Source organism: Rhineura floridana, chromosome 3, assembly GCF_030035675.1.
Source record: "Rhineura floridana isolate rRhiFlo1 chromosome 3, rRhiFlo1.hap2, whole genome shotgun sequence".
Classification (NCBI taxonomy): Eukaryota; Metazoa; Chordata; class Lepidosauria; order Squamata; family Rhineuridae; genus Rhineura; species Rhineura floridana.
Window position 1 is genome coordinate 225,188,719 of NC_084482.1, and position 17,216 is coordinate 225,205,934.

At 43.7% G+C, this 17,216-nt stretch overlaps 1 protein-coding gene across 1 annotated transcript; it reads right to left on the reverse strand.

Annotated features, from left to right (window-relative positions):
* Nucleotides 1-292: 292 nt before the first annotated feature.
* LOC133381769 (zinc finger protein 850-like) lies at nucleotides 293-15,875 on the reverse strand. Its single transcript, XM_061621191.1, has 2 exons — nucleotides 15,804-15,875; nucleotides 293-4,260 (listed from the first exon to the last, which is right to left on the reverse strand). Exon 2 carries the CDS (start codon nucleotides 3,634-3,636, stop codon nucleotides 1,594-1,596), a length of 2,043 nt encoding a protein of 680 aa, XP_061477175.1. The 5' UTR covers nucleotides 3,637-4,260; nucleotides 15,804-15,875; the 3' UTR covers nucleotides 293-1,593.
* Between the last annotated feature and the right edge of the window lie 1,341 nt (nucleotides 15,876-17,216).

The following is a 17,216-nucleotide window of genomic DNA, read 5'->3' on the forward strand; positions in this document are numbered from 1 at the left end:
ATCTATGGTGCGGCCGCATTTGGAATACTGTGTACAGTTCTGGTCGCCTCATCTCAAAAAGGATATTATAGAGTTGGAAAAGGTTCAGAAGAGGGCAACCAGAATGATCAAGGGGATGGAGCGACTCCCTTACGAGGAAAGGTTGCAGCATTTGGGGCTTTTTAGTTTAGAGAAAAGGCGGGTCAGAGGAGACATGATAGAAGTGTATAAAATTATGCATGGCATTGAGAAAGTGGATAGAGAAAAGTTCTTCTCCCTCTCTCATAATACTAGAACTCGTGGACATTCAAAGAAGCTGAATGTTGGAAGATTCAGGACAGACAAAAGGAAGTACTTCTTTACTCAGCGCATAGTTAAACTATGGAACTTGCTCCCACAAGATGCAGTAATGGCCACCAGCTTGGACGGCTTTAAAAGAAGATTAGACAAATTCATGGAGGACAGGGCTATCAATGGCTACTAGCCATGATGGCTGTGCTCTGCCACCCTAGTCAGAGGCAGCATGCTTCTGAAAACCAGTTGCCGGAAGCCTCAGGAGAGTTCTTGCACTCGGGTCCTGCTTGCGGGCTTTCCCCAGGCACCTGGTTGGCCAATGTGAGAACAGGATGCTGGACTAGATGGGCCACTGGCCTGATCCAGCAGGCTCTTCTTATGTTCTTATGTTCTTGTCTATGAATGACACCCTAACCTGAAACAGCTCATCAGGAATGACGATCCAGTCAACAGAGAAACAAGAAAAATGATCAAACCCTGCAACAATCCCAGAAGATAACTCTGTCCCCGCATTTATTCGGGAAATAAGACCACAGGATGACTTCTGATGATGAGGATGATTAAATGTATTACCTGCCCTTCACCAGCAGGGTGGACTGCAACCTAGTCATGCTAGCCACATCGAGGTTTAGTGATTTGCATCTTTCTAAATAGTGTAAGTAAATGCAACACCATTTTGTTACGAAGGACAAACAGTCCAATGAGCCATGCTTACTGTTTATGTTGGAGGGGGAAGATCCTCTCTCAGAGTGTGGGAGGAGATTAAGGGAGCATGGAATGACAGTAGGGGTCCTGGTGAAAATTTAAGAGGTTGACAGTTGGAAGTGGGTGGTGGGTAGAAGGGATTAATGGAGGGCCAAGGAAAGGTATCACACCTATCCCAGACTTCACCTGACTGTCAATTCGGTTTCATTGTTGCTCAAATCAATACTCTGGGCACTGGGTTCAAAATATCCATGTCAGTAGTTTCTAGGAGCAGATATAATGTTGCAAGGCCATACTCTGAAGGAAGGGCCATGATGTAGCCACTTCATTTCATGTAAAGTAACACTTTTGCTAGGAATGAAGCCCTTTTCACATTCCACACAATTGCTTTCTTCCCTGCGTCAGTGTCAGTTTTTTGGGGTGCGGTAAGATGTCGCTGATGATGCAAATCAAGGTAAGAGCTCACACTGAACCTTTCCACAGCCAATAAATTTTTAGAGTTCTCCCTGTAGGTTCTTTGATGTTGAGTAAGCTGCTCACTCTGACTGAAGCATTTTCCACACTCCATATTTAAAAGGTTTCTTCCCTGTGTGGGTTCTTTGATGTGAAGTATGTTTACACCTTGCACTCAAGCTCTTTCCTCATTCCATACACTTTCTCTCCTGTGTGGGTTCCTTGATGTGAAGTAAGGTTGCATCTCACACTAAAGGTCTTTCCACATTCCATACATTTATATGGTTTTTCTCCTGTGTGGGTTCTTTGATGTGTGGTAAGGGTTGCACTCCGACTGAAACTTTTTCCACACTCTGTACATTTATATGGTTTTTCTTCTGTGTGGGTTCTTTCATGTACAGTTAGATCTTTTCTGCCACTGAAGCTCTTGCCACACTCTATGCATTTATATGGTTTTTCTCCTGTGTGGATTCTTTGATGTAAAGTAAGACTATCATTACGACTGAAACTCTTTCCACATTCCATACATTTATATGGTTTCTCTCCTGTGTGGACTCTTTGATGTAAAGTAAGACTATCATTACGACTGAAACTCTTTCCACACTCCAGACACTTATGTGGCTTATCTCCTGTGTGGGTTCTGTGATGTGAAGTAAGGTGTTGACTCCAACTGAAACTTTTCCCACACTCTATGCATTTATACGGCTTCTCTCCTGTGTGGGTTCTGTGATGTGAAGTAAGGTTTTGGCTCTGAGTGAAACTTTTCCCACACTGCATGCATTCATATGGTTTTTCTCCTGTGTGGGCTCTTTGATGTAAAGTCAGGTGTTGGCTCTGACTGAAACCTTTTCCACACTCTGTACATTTATATGGTTTTTCTCCTGTGTGGGTTCTTTCATGTACAGTTAGGTATTTTCTACCACTGAAGCTCTTTCCACACTCTATGCATTTATATGGTTTTTCTCCTGTGTGGATTCTTTGATGTAAAGTAAAGCTTCCACTCTGACTGAAACTTTTTCCACACTCCATACATGTATATGGCTTCTCCCCTGTGTGGGTTCTACGATGTGAAGAAAGGTGTTGGCTGTGACTGAAACTTTTTCCACATTCTCTGCATTTGTATGGTTTCTCTCCTGTGTGGATTCTTTGATGGGAGGAAAGGTGTCTACTATCTCTGAAGCTCTTTTCACACTGCATGCATTGATATGGTTTCTCTCCTGTGTGGGTTCTTTGATGCAAATTAAGTTTGCCGCTGTCGTTAAAGGTCTTTCCACATTCCATACATTTATATGGTTTTTCTCCTGTGTGGGTTCGTTGATGTAAAGTAAAGCTTCCACTCTGACTGAAACTTTTTCCACACTCTGTGCATTGGTACGGTTTTTCTCCTGTGTGGGTTATTTCATGGACATTTAGACCTTTTCTACAACTGAAACGCTTGCCACACTGCATGCATTGATATGGTTTCTCTCCTGTGTGGGTTCTTTGATGCAAAGTAAGTTTGCCGCTCTCACTAAAGGTCTTTCCACACTCCATACATTTATATGGCTTCTCTCCTGTGTGGGTTCTTTGATGGAAACTGAGGCTATCATTACGACTGAAACTCTTTCCACACTCCAGACACTTATATGGCTTCTCCCCTGTGTGGGTTCTGTGATGTGACCTAAGGCTTTGGCTGCGACTGAAACTTTTTCCACACTCAATGCATTTATATGGTTTCTCTCCTGTGTGTGTTCTTTGATGTAAAGTAAAGCTTCCACTATGACTGAAACTCTTTCCACACTCCATACATGTATATGGCTTCTCCCCTGTGTGGGTTCTGTGATGTGAATTAAGTTGTTGGCGCTGAATGAAACTTTTCCCACACTCCATACATGTATATGGCTTCTCCCCTGTGTGGGTTCTTTCATGTACAGTTAGCTCTTTTCTACCGCTGAAGCTCTTGCCACACTCCATACATTTATATGGTTTCTCTCCTGTGTGTGTTCTTTGATGGAAACTGAGGCTATCATTACGACTGAAACTCTTTCCACACTCCAGACACTTATATGGCTTCTCCCCTGTGTGGGTTCTGTGATGTGACCTAAGGCTTTGGCTGCGACTGAAACTTTTTCCACACTCAATGCATTTATATGGTTTCTCTCCTGTGTAGGTTCTTAGATGTAAAGTAAGTTTGCTTCTCATAGTGAAGCTCTTTCTACACTCCATGCATTCATGCAATTCCTCCTCTGTGTGCTTACTTTATGTTGAGTAAGGCAGTCCTTCCGAGTGAAGCTTTTTCCACACTGTGTGGATTTCATGCCTGTGTGGGTTCTTTGATGTGAAGTAAGGTGTCCACTTTGACGGAAAAACTTTCCACATTCCATGCATTTATATTGTTTCTCCCGTGTGGGTTCTTTGATGCCAAGTAAGGTGAGAACTCACATTGTACCTCTTTCCATGTTAAATGCACTCATATGCTTTCTGTCCTGTATTGGTTCTTTGATGTGAAGTAAGGTGGTGATGGTGTCTTAAAAACTTTCCACACTCCATGCATTCATGTGGTTTCTCCCCTCTGTGGGTTTTGGATTTTTTTAAAAAAACTTTGGTTTATTTTTTAATATCCAGTCCCCCGGACACTTCCCCTTTCTTATCCCTTTGTGATTTTCCTAGTGGATCAACAGTTCATTGACAACAGTGGTCTGCAAAGTACAAGATTTCTTCTTTGTTTGATTTTTCTTGTGCCTTTTACTGTAGTCCCCTTCGATTCCCAGACATCTCTGTTCCTACTTCATACTTGCTTGTTTCCAAACACACCACAAAGGGCTCCACATAATGCTTTTTCTCCTTCACCTGTTTGGGCAAATAAGAAAGAAAAAGAAAAACCTGTTAGGAGTTCAAGGCAGAGACAAATAATTGGGTCAGGGATCAAACCCATGGACTTGCTTCTCTACGTTCAAAGAGCCACAGATTTGGTCAGAGTCAAAAGAATAGGTGGTCACATACAAACACAGTGGAGACCCAAGACCAATGCTACACAGATTTGTGTGGGGTGCTGTACTGGGAGGGTTATTCACTCATACTCATTCATGTCTGTATTTTGGTTGCAACTTCTGAATCTGGTCCAAGGAGGACAGGTATTTTGCCATCATTTATCAATGGAATTCCTGTTCCTTTTATAACCTGTCCCTCAATGAACAAATTCTCTCCCATTTAGGCCTCAACAAAGGCCAAGAGCAGCATGTGGGAGAAGTTTCCCATCAACCCAACAAGGCCAGATGCAAAAGTGACCTCCAAAGGTTGCAGGAAGGAAGGAGAGATGAGAGGAAGCCAGAGGCAAGTGTCATAATCCAAGGCTCTAGCCAAAGGAAATGGAGCTAAAGTTTAGGCAATGTCCACCACACTAAGAAGCATTTCTTGGATTGAGGAGTCAGCTCTGAGGCCAGAGATTTAATAGGGTAGTGATAGGAACTGGCGCTTTGGATAAGCTGAATGAGTGTTGTGGTAGGCTGGTGCTTTTGAAGCCTACAGCTCTGGCTGCCAGGACTGCATCGCAAATACATGCATTTATTTATTGATGTATTTATAATCTGCCTCAATAAGGGTCAAGTTCCAGCCAGTCAAGATCAGGACTTTCGGGAGACTTCCGGGAAGGGTGACTTAGCCTGTGCCTGCTTTTGAGACGGGCTCCTGCCTCAAAAGAAGCTTATTCAGATATATCAGTCAGTTTTTTCTTTTTTTTTTGACTGATTAAACTTCTCCCGGGTAGGGAGAAACGAAGAGATTAACCTCAAAGCCTATTTTTGTTGGGACGACCAGATCTCATTAATTTATGGGACGAGGTCCAGCCGACGAAGGTGGGACGGATTTTCAACAGCAAGCTCTATCTGTTAAAGCGAACGTTCATCTTATCTTCTAAGAGAGAACGCACTAACAGGCAAGCACCCTTCTTTCTATATTTTTCTTTTACTTGACTTAAATTGTTGCTGTTTAAAAGAGATTTGCCAGATTGATCGGTTTTTGACATCTCACTGGGGAGCCGTAACTTCTCTCTGCTACGCACTAATTAATAGCTTATCTCTGTTTTTGTTGCAAAAAGCTGTCCTGGATTTGCATTCTAAAGATACACACAGAAGAGGGATTTCTATTCCAGATTTTTATTTTGAAAAATATTATACTGTTTTGAGACTACTCTCTTTTTGGTCTATTTTATTTTGACGAATCTGTTTCTTGACGATTGCCATTAATTGCTTCGATCCTGGGAACTGCATTTTGTTTACTTAACTATTGGAGAGATAAGGCTGTCTGCTCTGTTTATACTGTGATGTCACCAAGTTTGGAGTATTAACCCAATTGTTGCTGAAATAAGAAGTGGTTTTCCTATATTTTTCTTTTAAAATGGCAATTAAGAAAGTGGCTGAGAATCTGGAAATAACTATGTTTCAGAGAATAATGAATGAGATTGAGATAACGAAAATTGAATTGAGTAAAATGAAGCAGGAGATTAAAGATATAAGGGTCCCTGTGAGAGAGGTGACCCTGGAAGGGGTCCCTGTGAGAGAGGAGACCCCGGAGATTGGAATAGGGGTCCCTGTGAGAGAGGAGACCCTGGAGACTGGAATAGGGGTCCCTGTGAGAGAGGAGATCCCGGAGATTGGAACAAACGTGGAACAGGAACAAGATTTGGAGTCTATGGACTTTAGAAATAAAATCTATTGTTTGGAACTCAATGTTATCTCTGAAGAAATTAATGAAGATTCTAGAGATAAAGTTATCAATGGCATGGATTATCTTCTGGACTGGAATGATGTGATGGAGCCCAATATAGAGAAAATCTATGGAATTAACTGCAGCCATGTGACAATGGAAAAACTTTTAAGAGATGACCCAGTGTATTTTGAAAAAAAGAACAGAGATATGATTTTACAGCAGTATTTCAGCAACTTATTCAGAATGGATGGCAAGAAAATATTTGGGATAGAGGTAATTCCCATCAGACTCTTATTATATGACTATGGCTTTGACAGCAAGATTATTATGGAATACTGATAATGGAAGATTGGATATTGAAATTACTGGACTTAACAAGACTACTGAAGATGGAAGATGGAAAATGGAACTAATAGAGATAATAGAACAATGGCTACTGAAATTACTGAACCTAACAGATTCTGATGTGATGGATTAATTGAAATGTTTATTTTGACTATGGTTATGACAATAAGATTATCATAATTAGTAATGAGATGGATTAATCGATATGCTTATCTGGAAAAAAAAAATTGATAGATATATTTCTTAAAGAATTGAAACCTCTCTTTGACTTTTTGTGGAAAGAATAAAGTAATGTTTATGAGATTTGATGATTAAGTAAGATAACTACTGGAGGAAAGTGATTTTATAATATGACTTAAGAGACAGGATTGCTATATATTATAGACTTATAACTGATTTGATCTTTGACAAATGGGAAGTCAATATTTTACTCTTTATTTTTTATTTTTGTTTTTTTTTTTTTTTCTTTTTTTCTTTTTTTCTTTTTGTTTAACTATTTTTGATTTTGTTTTTTGTCTTTGAATGTTTTATGATTTTGTCTTGTATGTTTTATGAAAATCTGAATAAAAATTATTGGAAAAAAAAAAAAAAAGATCAGGACTTTCGGGGAGCTCTGCATCAATCCAACATGTGGACTTAACAGGGCCCACGTCGCCAAAAAAGTTCCATCTTTGACTACTCTCTCCATTGAACATTGTTTGCCAAAAAGCCCCTGGATAATCCTGAAGAGTTCTGGAACAATGTTCTATGGGCAGATGAGTCAAAGATGGAACTATTTGGGCGACATGGGCCCCGTTATATCTGGCAAAATCCAAAATCTGTATTGCACATGAAGACCCTCATACCAACGGTCAAGCAAGCAATCATCAAGGATGCTTTGTGGCAACGGGACCTGGACAACTTGCCATCATTGAAGGAACCATGAATTCTTCATTGAATCAGCAAATTCTACAGGACAATGTCAAGCCGTCCATCCGTGAGCTCAAGGTGATGCACAGCTGGGTCACGCAGCAAGACAATGATCCAAAACACACAAACAAGTCTTCATCAGAATGATCGAAGAAGATGAAATTGAACATTTTGGAATGGCCTAGTCAAAGTCTAGACCTAAACCCCATTGAGATGTTGTGGCGGGACCTGAAAGGAGCAGTTCATGCTCGAAAACCCACAAATGTCACTGAATGAAAGCAGTTCTGCATGGAAGAGTGGGCTGAAATTCCACCACAGCACTGTGAGACTGATCAGGAACTACAGGAATCATTTGGTTGTAGTCATTGCTGCTAAAAGTGGCCAAACCAGGTTTCGAATCTAAGAGGTTAATTACTTCTTCACACAGGGCACTGGGTGTTGCTTAACTTTCTTTAAGAGATAAATGAAATTAGTATCAAAATTTTGTGTTGATTGTTCACGCAGGTTCCCTTTTCCTTAGTATTTGGATTCAAGATCTGACAACATTCAGTGCCAAGAATACGTAACCACGCAAAGAATCAGTCAAAGGGCAAATACTTGTTCAAGGCACTGTACATCTGTAATGCCTTGTAATTTCTCACTGGGGATGTGTCATTGGCCCCCTGGTCAAAATACTCAAGCATCAACTTGAGATGAAAATGAAATCAAAAAAGAAAATGTAGCCATGGGTGACTTCAACTACCCTCATGTTCTGGCTACACGTGCATTCCTGTCACAATTTCTACATAACCAAAATAACTATGCACTACAACACGTGGTCCTGTTCCTTTGGCCTGAAAAGAGTGAACGAGAGATGAAAATTAAATCAAAGGAGTATCCAAAACAGGAAATGTAGCCATGGGTGACTTCAACTACCCTTACATTAACTGGCTACATGTGCGTTCCTGTCGTGATCAAACTTTCTACATATCCTAAATAACTGTGCCCTAGAACAGATGGTCATGGAACCGACCAGAGGGGCGGCCACTGTGGGCTTTGTCAAGACAACCTCTTCCTCTGGCCTGAAAACATGGCTCTGCCATGAAGAATTGTGGGTAACATCTTGCTCCTGGAAGCCTTATGGGTAATATAAGCCATTTTTCCTCACTAGAGGAGCCATGAGCTCAGGATTAAGACACCTGCACACACTCAAAGTCACCACCCTTAGCTAGCTGTAGGAGCGCACCTATTAGAAGGCAGGAAAAGGCCCTGGAATATTGCACCTTCCAGGGGTCTCCTGATTGGCTATTAGGCCCCTCAGCTGTTACTACCAAGCCTTTCCCTATGGAACTCAGAACTTTCTTTATCTAGTTGCCCCGCATCATCCCTGGCACTACATCTCAGGCAATGTGTTCTGGTGAGGTCAGGTCTGTCCTATCCTAAGCTCTGCTAGCATGTATTAGCGTTAGGAATAAGTTTTGTTGCAGGGGTGTTCCAGGTTTCAGGATTTTCATGCTGCTCTTTTAAATGCACTTATATTTTTAATAAAGCCACCTCATGTTGACTGGTGTGTGTTCTTTCGTAAGCCTTGTGGTGTAAAACCAGGTACCTTGGCCTTTGGGATATGTGCTACTATTTAGCTGTTTTGCTAGGGGCTCCAAGAAGCAGAGAGTCTGGTCTTTAGCACTTGCCTCTTTGGAATCCTGAGGATATCCGCTTAACTTAAGGTTTGAGCATGCCCCGGGCCCACAGCACCATACGGCCAAACATGCCTGCCCAGGTGGGCAAAGCTGGGTCAGATCAACTCCTCCCAGCTCACCCACCCAGGTCTCCGTAATGCACACCAAATCAGCACCTTCATCCACAATCAAATTATGAATGAGAGTGGTTTTATTGTGTACCGATCTGGCATTAAACAATAGCACACACAGTCCAGTGGGCACAGCAGATGATGAACGAGGAACCCATCCATGAGAGGAGTGGCAGCAAGGAACAAGGCGCAGATAGCCTTGCTCTCGTCTTCTATGGTGATTCACCACATCCCCATGGCTATATTACCCTCTGCCCGTGACCTCTAAAATTGGAGTGGCATCACCCATGTTCCTCCATACTAAGATTCCTCCTAAAGACCTGATATGGACCCAACACGAGCCCACCAACAAAGCCTGCTGGAGCCAATTATCCCAGTAGGCCTCTGTGAGAATTGGGAACAGTCACACCCATTCAAACTTTTCACACGGGGCCCATCTACTCCCCCTCCTGTCTCACTCCCAGGGAGGGCCAGCCTTGTGCCAGTTACAGACTCTCACTCTGAAGGCATCTGGTGACTTTCTCCTACCATTCAGTTCACTGCACAGGCTCCCACCCAGTGCAGGAACTACACATGCCCCACACGCCCTCCCAACCACCAATCTCCTCTAGATTGGTTTAACAGAAAACAAATTAAAAACAAAAAGGTAATGGTAATAGAAGGGGGTAGCACCCTCGCTCTCAGGACTCCCCAAGGGGCACTCCCTTTGGTGTCACCCCTTCGGTGGCGACCCTGCCAGCAGCAGACCTGCCGACCAAAGGCAACTGGGCTTTGATGCCTCCTGACCCAGCCAGTAGCTGATGCAAGAGGCTGCAAGATTAACTGCAGACTCTCTCTGGAGACAGAGTCCAGCAGGGGGTCCCAGCGCTTATCAGGAACTTCAGCTGTCTTGAGAGATAGCACCCCAAAGGAGCGAGCAGCAAGCACCCAGATGCTCAGATACTCACACCCAGGGCAGGTCTTCTTCAGTCCCCTAGTGCTGCAGCTGTTATGTGGCTACGTAAAAGGCAAATGCTACTTTAGGCTGCATTAACGAAAGTTGTTTCCAAATCACATGAAGTATGGGTTCCCCTCTATTCAGCACTGCTTAGGCCTCATCTTTAGTATTGCATCCAGTTCTGGACACCACACATTAAGAAGGATGCAAACTAAAACGGGTTCAGAGGAGGGCAACAAGGATGATCAGGGGATTAGAAACAAAGCCCTATGAGAAGAGACTGGAAGAACTGGGCATGTTTAGCCTGGAGAAGAGAAGACTGAGGGGAGATATGATAGCACTCTTCAAGTACATGAAAGGCTGCCACACAGAGGAGGGCCGGAATCTTTACTCGATCGTCTCAGAGTACAGGACACAGAATAATGGGCTTAAGCTACAGGAAGCCAGATTTTGACTGAACATCAGAAAAAACTTCTGTTAGAGCAGTATGACAATGGAGCCAATGTCTTCGGGAGGTGGTGGGCTCTCCAACACTGGAGGCGTTCAAGAAGCAGCTAGGCAGCCACCTGTCAGGTATGCTTTAATTTGGATTCCTGGATTGAGCTAGGGGTTGAACTCGATGGCCTTATCAGCCCCTTCCAATTCTATTGTTCTATAGGATTTGTTACTCCATCTGTGATGATTTCCTATAGGAAACTTCACTAAAATTGCAAAGTAAATCGGACATATTTAAAGTGACCATCTGAACTGTATCAACGGTCTTAATAATGTTGCTTCCTCCCTGCTAAAACAAGATCAGCACAGCACATGTCTTCTTTCTATTCTTTGGGCTGATTGCAGGTGTTGCCACCACTCACCATATGCTCAGAGGCACATGTTACCAAATTCTTGCAAGCTACACAGCAAGTGGATTGGACTGTGAAAGACCAACCCAAATTGTGTTTGCATTCTGACAGATTTGTAGGGCAGTACAATATCTCAGAGAGGAGGTCAGATCTCCTGCTCCCCTGGTGCATTCACTATAGCTGCCCAATTCCCCTGCTTTTTAAAGTTTGATAGAAATAGCTGTGGGCTATAAGTATGCTCTTAAACCACAAGGTTTTTTGCCTATTAATGAATATATATAGAGAGAGAGAGAGAGGTTGCCAGAATTAATGTTTAGGTCATGCAGCTGGTGGACAGTTTTGGAGGATGCAGTCTATGGCTTAGAAATATACATGCTTTGTCAGCGGCTGTTTGGTGAATTATTTTCCTTTGCCAATTTCATATTGTTCTTTTCCATGCATTTGCTCTTCTGTCATATTTCAGTTTTGCATTCTTTTGGGATATTTATTTATTTATTTATTATGCCCCATAGCCATAAGCAGGATATAAATCAACCAATGATAATTAGTGATACTCAGATACAGCTGAGTTTATATGTTCTTGAAGTAATCAATCTCTGTTTTGATATAAATAAACCTTTCATTTTTAAAAAAAAAATTGGCCTCACTCTATTCGCTCTAAGGAGTGAAGTTTAAGGACCAATTTTTCAAAAAACAACAACAACTTTTCCCCCACAGCACAGAGAGCCCCTCCCCTTACCAGGGAGCTGCAGCTGCAAACCCAATAGAACCGAAGGAAGGGGAGTATTGACTTCATTCCCTTTAGCCTCTGCCTTGAGGCTTTTGGCAGGGGGGGGGTGCCTGCTCAGTTTCAAGACAACCACCATCACCCTCCCCCATTTTCCTGGCCAAGCAGGGTGGGGGGAAACTGACCACACACTTCTTCTTTTTCAGGTATAGAAAATCCAGAGGCCCCCCAGGAGGGTGTTGGGCAAGATCTAAGTGAGACCTCGCTGTGCCTCCTTCCACCAGGTTTGGCAAGGGGCTGGATTGAACCCACATTAGGAAGGAAAATACACACACAAACATATACTTTGATCAAAGGTTCTATAAGCTCCAAGCAACCACAGACAGGTAAATTTGGTCAGACAGACAACTTTATTCAGAACTCCACAGTACTAGATAGGACTTTGGGTACAGTAAATAAACATCAAAGACGCACGTATAGATAGTAAAAATGAGGAAGAATTACACAGAGTACTGCCTTCAAGGATGGAAGGAGATATCACATTCCATTCATTCTCCCATCAAGCTGACATTTACTAATCTGTAAGGACTTTGAAGAGGCGGACTCCTCCACAGAATCGTTGTGGGTGGTGATACCGTGCCCCAGGAGGGACTTAATACTGGGAACGATCTATCGTCCCCCTGATCAAAATGCTCAGGGAGACCTTGAGATGAGATATGAAATTGAGGAAGCATCCAAACTAGGAAATGTGGTAGTAATGGGTGACTTCAACTACCCGGACATAGACTGGCTGCATATGTGTTCCAGTCATGACAAAGATGCAAAGTTTCTAGATATTCTAAATGACTATTCCCTAGATCAGTTGGTCATGGAACTGACCAGAGGGACGGCAACCCTGGACTTAATCCTCAGTGGGGACCGGGACCTGGTGCGAGATGTAAGTGTTGTTGAACCGATTGGGAGCAGTGACCACAGTGCTATTAAATTAAACATACATGTAACTGGCCAATTGCCAAGAAAATCCAACACGGTCACATTTGACTTCAAAAGAGGAAACTTCACAAAAATGAGGGGATTGGTAAAACGAAAGCTGAAAAACAAAGTCCAGAGGGTCACATCGCTCGACAATGCTTGGAAGTTGTTTAAAAACACTATATCAGAAGCTCAACTGGAGTGCATATCGCAGATCAGAAAAGGTACCGCCAGGGCCAAGAAGATGCCAGCATGGTTAACGAGCAAAGTCAAGGAAGCTCTTAGAGGCAAAAAGTCTTCCTTCAGAAAATGGAAGTCTTGTCCAAATGAAGAAAATAAAAAGGAACACAAACTCTGGCAAAAGAAATGCAAGAAGACAATAAGGGATGCTAAAAAAGAATTTGAGACATTGCTAAGAACATAAAAACCAACAACAAAAAATTCTATAAATACATTCAAAGCAGGAGACCATCTAGGGAGGCGATTGGACCCTTGGATGATAAGGGAGTCAAAGGTGTACTAAAGAACGATAAGGAGATTGCAGAGAAGCTAAATGAATTCTTTGCATCTGTCTTCACAGTGGAAGATATAGGGCAGATCCCTGAACCTGAACTAACATTTGCAGGAAGGGATTCTGAGGAACTGAGACAAATAGTGGTAACGAGAGAGGAAGTTCTAGGCTTAATGGACAATATAAAAACTGACAAATCACCGGGCCCGGATGGCATCCACCCGAGAGTTCTCAAAGAACTCAAAGGTGAAATTGCTGATCTGCTAACTAAAATATGTAACTTGTCCCTCGGGTCCTCCTCCGTGCCTGAGGACTGGAAAGTGGCAAATGTAACACCAATCTTCAAAAAGGGATCCAGAGGGGATCCCGGAAATTACAGGCCAGTTAGCTTAACTTCTGTCCCTGGAAAACTGGTAGAAAGTATTATTAAAGCTAGATTAACTAAGCACATAGAAGAACAAGCCTTGCTGAAGCAGAGCCAGCATGGCTTCTGCAAGGGAAAGTCCTGTCTCAGTAACCTATTAGAATTCTTTGAGAGTGTCAACAAGCATATAGATAGAGGTGATCCAGTGGACATAGTGTACTTAGACTTTCAAAAAGCTTTTGACAAGGTACCTCTACCAAAGACTTCTGAGGAAGCTTAGCAGTCATGGAATAAGAGGAGAGGTCCTCTTGTGGATAAGGAATTGGTTGAGAAGCAGAGAGCAGAGAGTAGGAATAAACGGACAGTTCTCCCAATGGAGGGCTGTAGAAAGTGGAGTCCCTCAGTGATCGGTATTGGGACCTGTACTTTTCAACTTGTTCATTAATGACCTAGAATTAGGAGTGAGCAGTGAAGTGGCCAAGTTTGCTGACGACACTAAATTGTTCAGGGTTGTTAAAACAAAAAGGGATTGCGAAGAGCTCCAAAAAGACCTCTCCAAACTGAGTGAATGGGCGGAAAAATGGCAAATGCAATTCAATATAAACAAGTGTAAAATTATGCATATTGGAGCCAAAAATCTGAATTTCACATATACGCTCATGGGGTCTGAACTGGCGGTGACCGACCAGGAGAGAGACCTCGGGGTTGTAGTGGACAGCACGATGAAAATGTCGACCCAGTGTGCGGCAGCTGTGAAAAAGGCAAATTCCATGCTAGCGATAATTAGGAAAGGTATTGAAAATAAAACAGCCGATATCATCATGCCATTGTATAAATCTATGGTGCGGCCGCATTTGGAATACTGTGTACAGTTCTGGTCGCCTCATCTCAAAAAGGATATTATAGAGTTGGAAAAGGTTCAGAAGAGGGCAACCAGAATGATCAAGGGGATGGAGCAACTCCCTTATGAGGAAAGGTTGCAGCATTTGGGGCTTTTTAGTTTAGAGAAAAGGCGGGTCAGAGGAGACATGATAGAAGTGTATAAAATTATGCATGGCATTGAGAAAGTGGATAGAGAAAAGTTCTTCTCCCTCTCTCATAATACTAGAACTCGTGGACATTCAAAGAAGCTGAATGTTGGAAGACTCAGGACAGACAAAAGGAAGTACTTCTTTACTCAGCGCATAGTTAAACTATGGAATTTGCTCCCACAAGATGCAGTAATGGCCACCAGCTTGGATGGCTTTAAAAGAAGATTAGACCAATTCATGGAGGACAGGGCTATCAATGGCTACTAGCCGTGATAGCTGTGCTCTGCCACCCTAGTCAGAGGCAGCATGCTTCTGAAAACCAGTTGCCGGAAGCCTCAGGAGGGGAGAGTGTTCTTGCACTCGGGTCCTCCTTGCGGGCTTCCCCCAGGCACCTGGCTGGCCACTGTGAGAACAGGATGCTGGACTAGATGGGCCACTGGCCTGATCCAGCAGGCTCTTCTTATGTTCTTAAGAGACAGAGGTGCCAGCTTGATGAATAAACAAGGAAGTCCTCTAGGGCGAACAAGCAATTATCCCTCACCTTTGATCTACATACTTAGCAGGGAGAATACAGAAACCGAAAGGAACAGGAATCTTAAAGGGACATTCTGAGAAACTAAAAGAGTAAGAGCTTGTTCTGGGCACCTATATAGACAGAGAGAGAGACATAACAGCAAAGACAAAATGATTCAGCTTCGAGTGAATAAATTCTAAAGCACCTATAGGTTTTCTGCTCAACAAGGGAAACAGCACAACCCTGTCTCCCCCGTCCTCTCCCCCCCTAGCCAAAGGCTTTCCCTTCTGGACTGGCAGTCCCATCCAACCCGTCCCATGGAGACTGGAGAGAGCTGGGGGGGGGCAGAAAGACCCTCCAATTCTAGCTCTGCAAATGGGCACAGGGGGGGGGGCTTTGCGAGCAGACCAACATGGATTCCTTGGGAGGGGGTCCCTTCCTCCCCCCCTTTTTGGAGAGATCGATCTCCTCCTTCCCCCCCCCCAGCCTTGCAAGGCTTTTTCCTCTGCAGAAAGGCGCCCTGCAGTTCCCCTGCAGAACATTTCCAGTTGAATTTGGGGGGTTGATCTCTGCTGGGGGGGACGACTTCAAGGAGTCTTGCGCCATCATGCAGCAGTTTTTCAGGTGGGGTGCGTGGACCCGGACCCTGTCTATGGGCTCGGAGAGGGGAGGGGGGCTTTCTGGAAGGGGTCTTTGTCCTCCTGCCCCCCCAGTCTCATCACCCCCACTTTTGCATCTTTACCTCTCGCCTCTCCGGCCACCGTCCTTCCTCTCTTCCACAAGGAATCTTACCACGCCTATTTCCCGCCGTGCAATACAAAGGAAGGGGTGTTCGCTGAAGTCCCACCTCTACTTTTTAAATTTCCTGCCTCTCTATGAGCTTTCCTCTCCTTTCCCACTCACTTGCGACACTTCAGGTTCCTTTTCGAACACGGGCACCCCTACAGCTATGTCCATAGAGCACTTCGCAACCGCCCCGCTCCACTTGAGGTGCTCTCGTGTTCCAGTGGGAAACCCTGCCCTGGTATGTCTCTCTGCTCCGTTGTGGAATTGCTCCCACCCGACCAGTGGCGTAGCTACAGCTTTTGCCGCCCGGGGCGGTCCCTGAGTTTGCCTCTCCCCTCCCCGTCTCGTTCTGGAGCTCAGTAAGGACCTTTCAGGGTGGGCTGGTTTCTCTGAGAAGATTCCAGCGGAGAGTTCAGAATACTAAAAAAGAAGAAAAGTTCACAGCTACTAGTGGCGTCACTAGGGTTGCTGTCACCCAGTGCAGTAACTCATGGTGTCACCCCCATGGACCTCCTCCCGTACCAGACCATACAGAATCCTTAGTAATGTTTTTTGTACTAATGTTACTCGTAAATCGTAATTCCCACATAACACTGAATGTAATGGCAATAGTAGTGACATAAACAACTAGCAAAATTAAAATTACACCTTTAAATTACAATACCATACGCACAGCCTAAATGTATTTACATGTATACATAGTTTCATGTGGTTAAAGTGAAAATTCAGTAAGAAAACAATAGAATTCGAAGTAAAAACGTTTAAGAACTACATCAAAATTATGAAGATAGAGGAAAAACCCCACCGCAGGCCAAGTGCAGGGCCCTCCAAAGCTCCACAGGATGGAGAAGCTGGTAGAAATCTATTAAGCGTAGCCAGGAGAGAGAAGTGAGGGAGGAAGTTTCCTACCTCCTCTCTTACCTCTATGTGCTTTTCAAGGCTCAGGTTGATTATTTGACCCTTGGAAAAGCGACGCATGAGTGTGTGTGTGCATGCACTTTTTCTCTTTCTGTCACTTGTGTGTGTGTGTCATTCAGGGGAGGGGGAGAGAAGAAATGAGAGGGCAGGCAGGGAAAGAATGCCCACGGCAGTTGCTCAAAAATCCAAATGTGCCCACTGGTCTAAAAAACTTGGTGACCCCTCCATTGGAATAAAGTTAGAGAAATGTCATCTTTGAAAGAGTGTCTTGGTGACAACTAAGTACGCTAACAGTCAACTGTTGTCTGCCTCTTGCCTACAGGGCACCTGCCCCATTGGTTGAGCAGTTGTGACATCATGGAATGTTCTCAAAGGATTCTAAATGGTCAGGGAAAAGGAGTCAGCAACAGAATCTTGACAATCCAGGGACCCATTGCATGGTCTGGGAGAA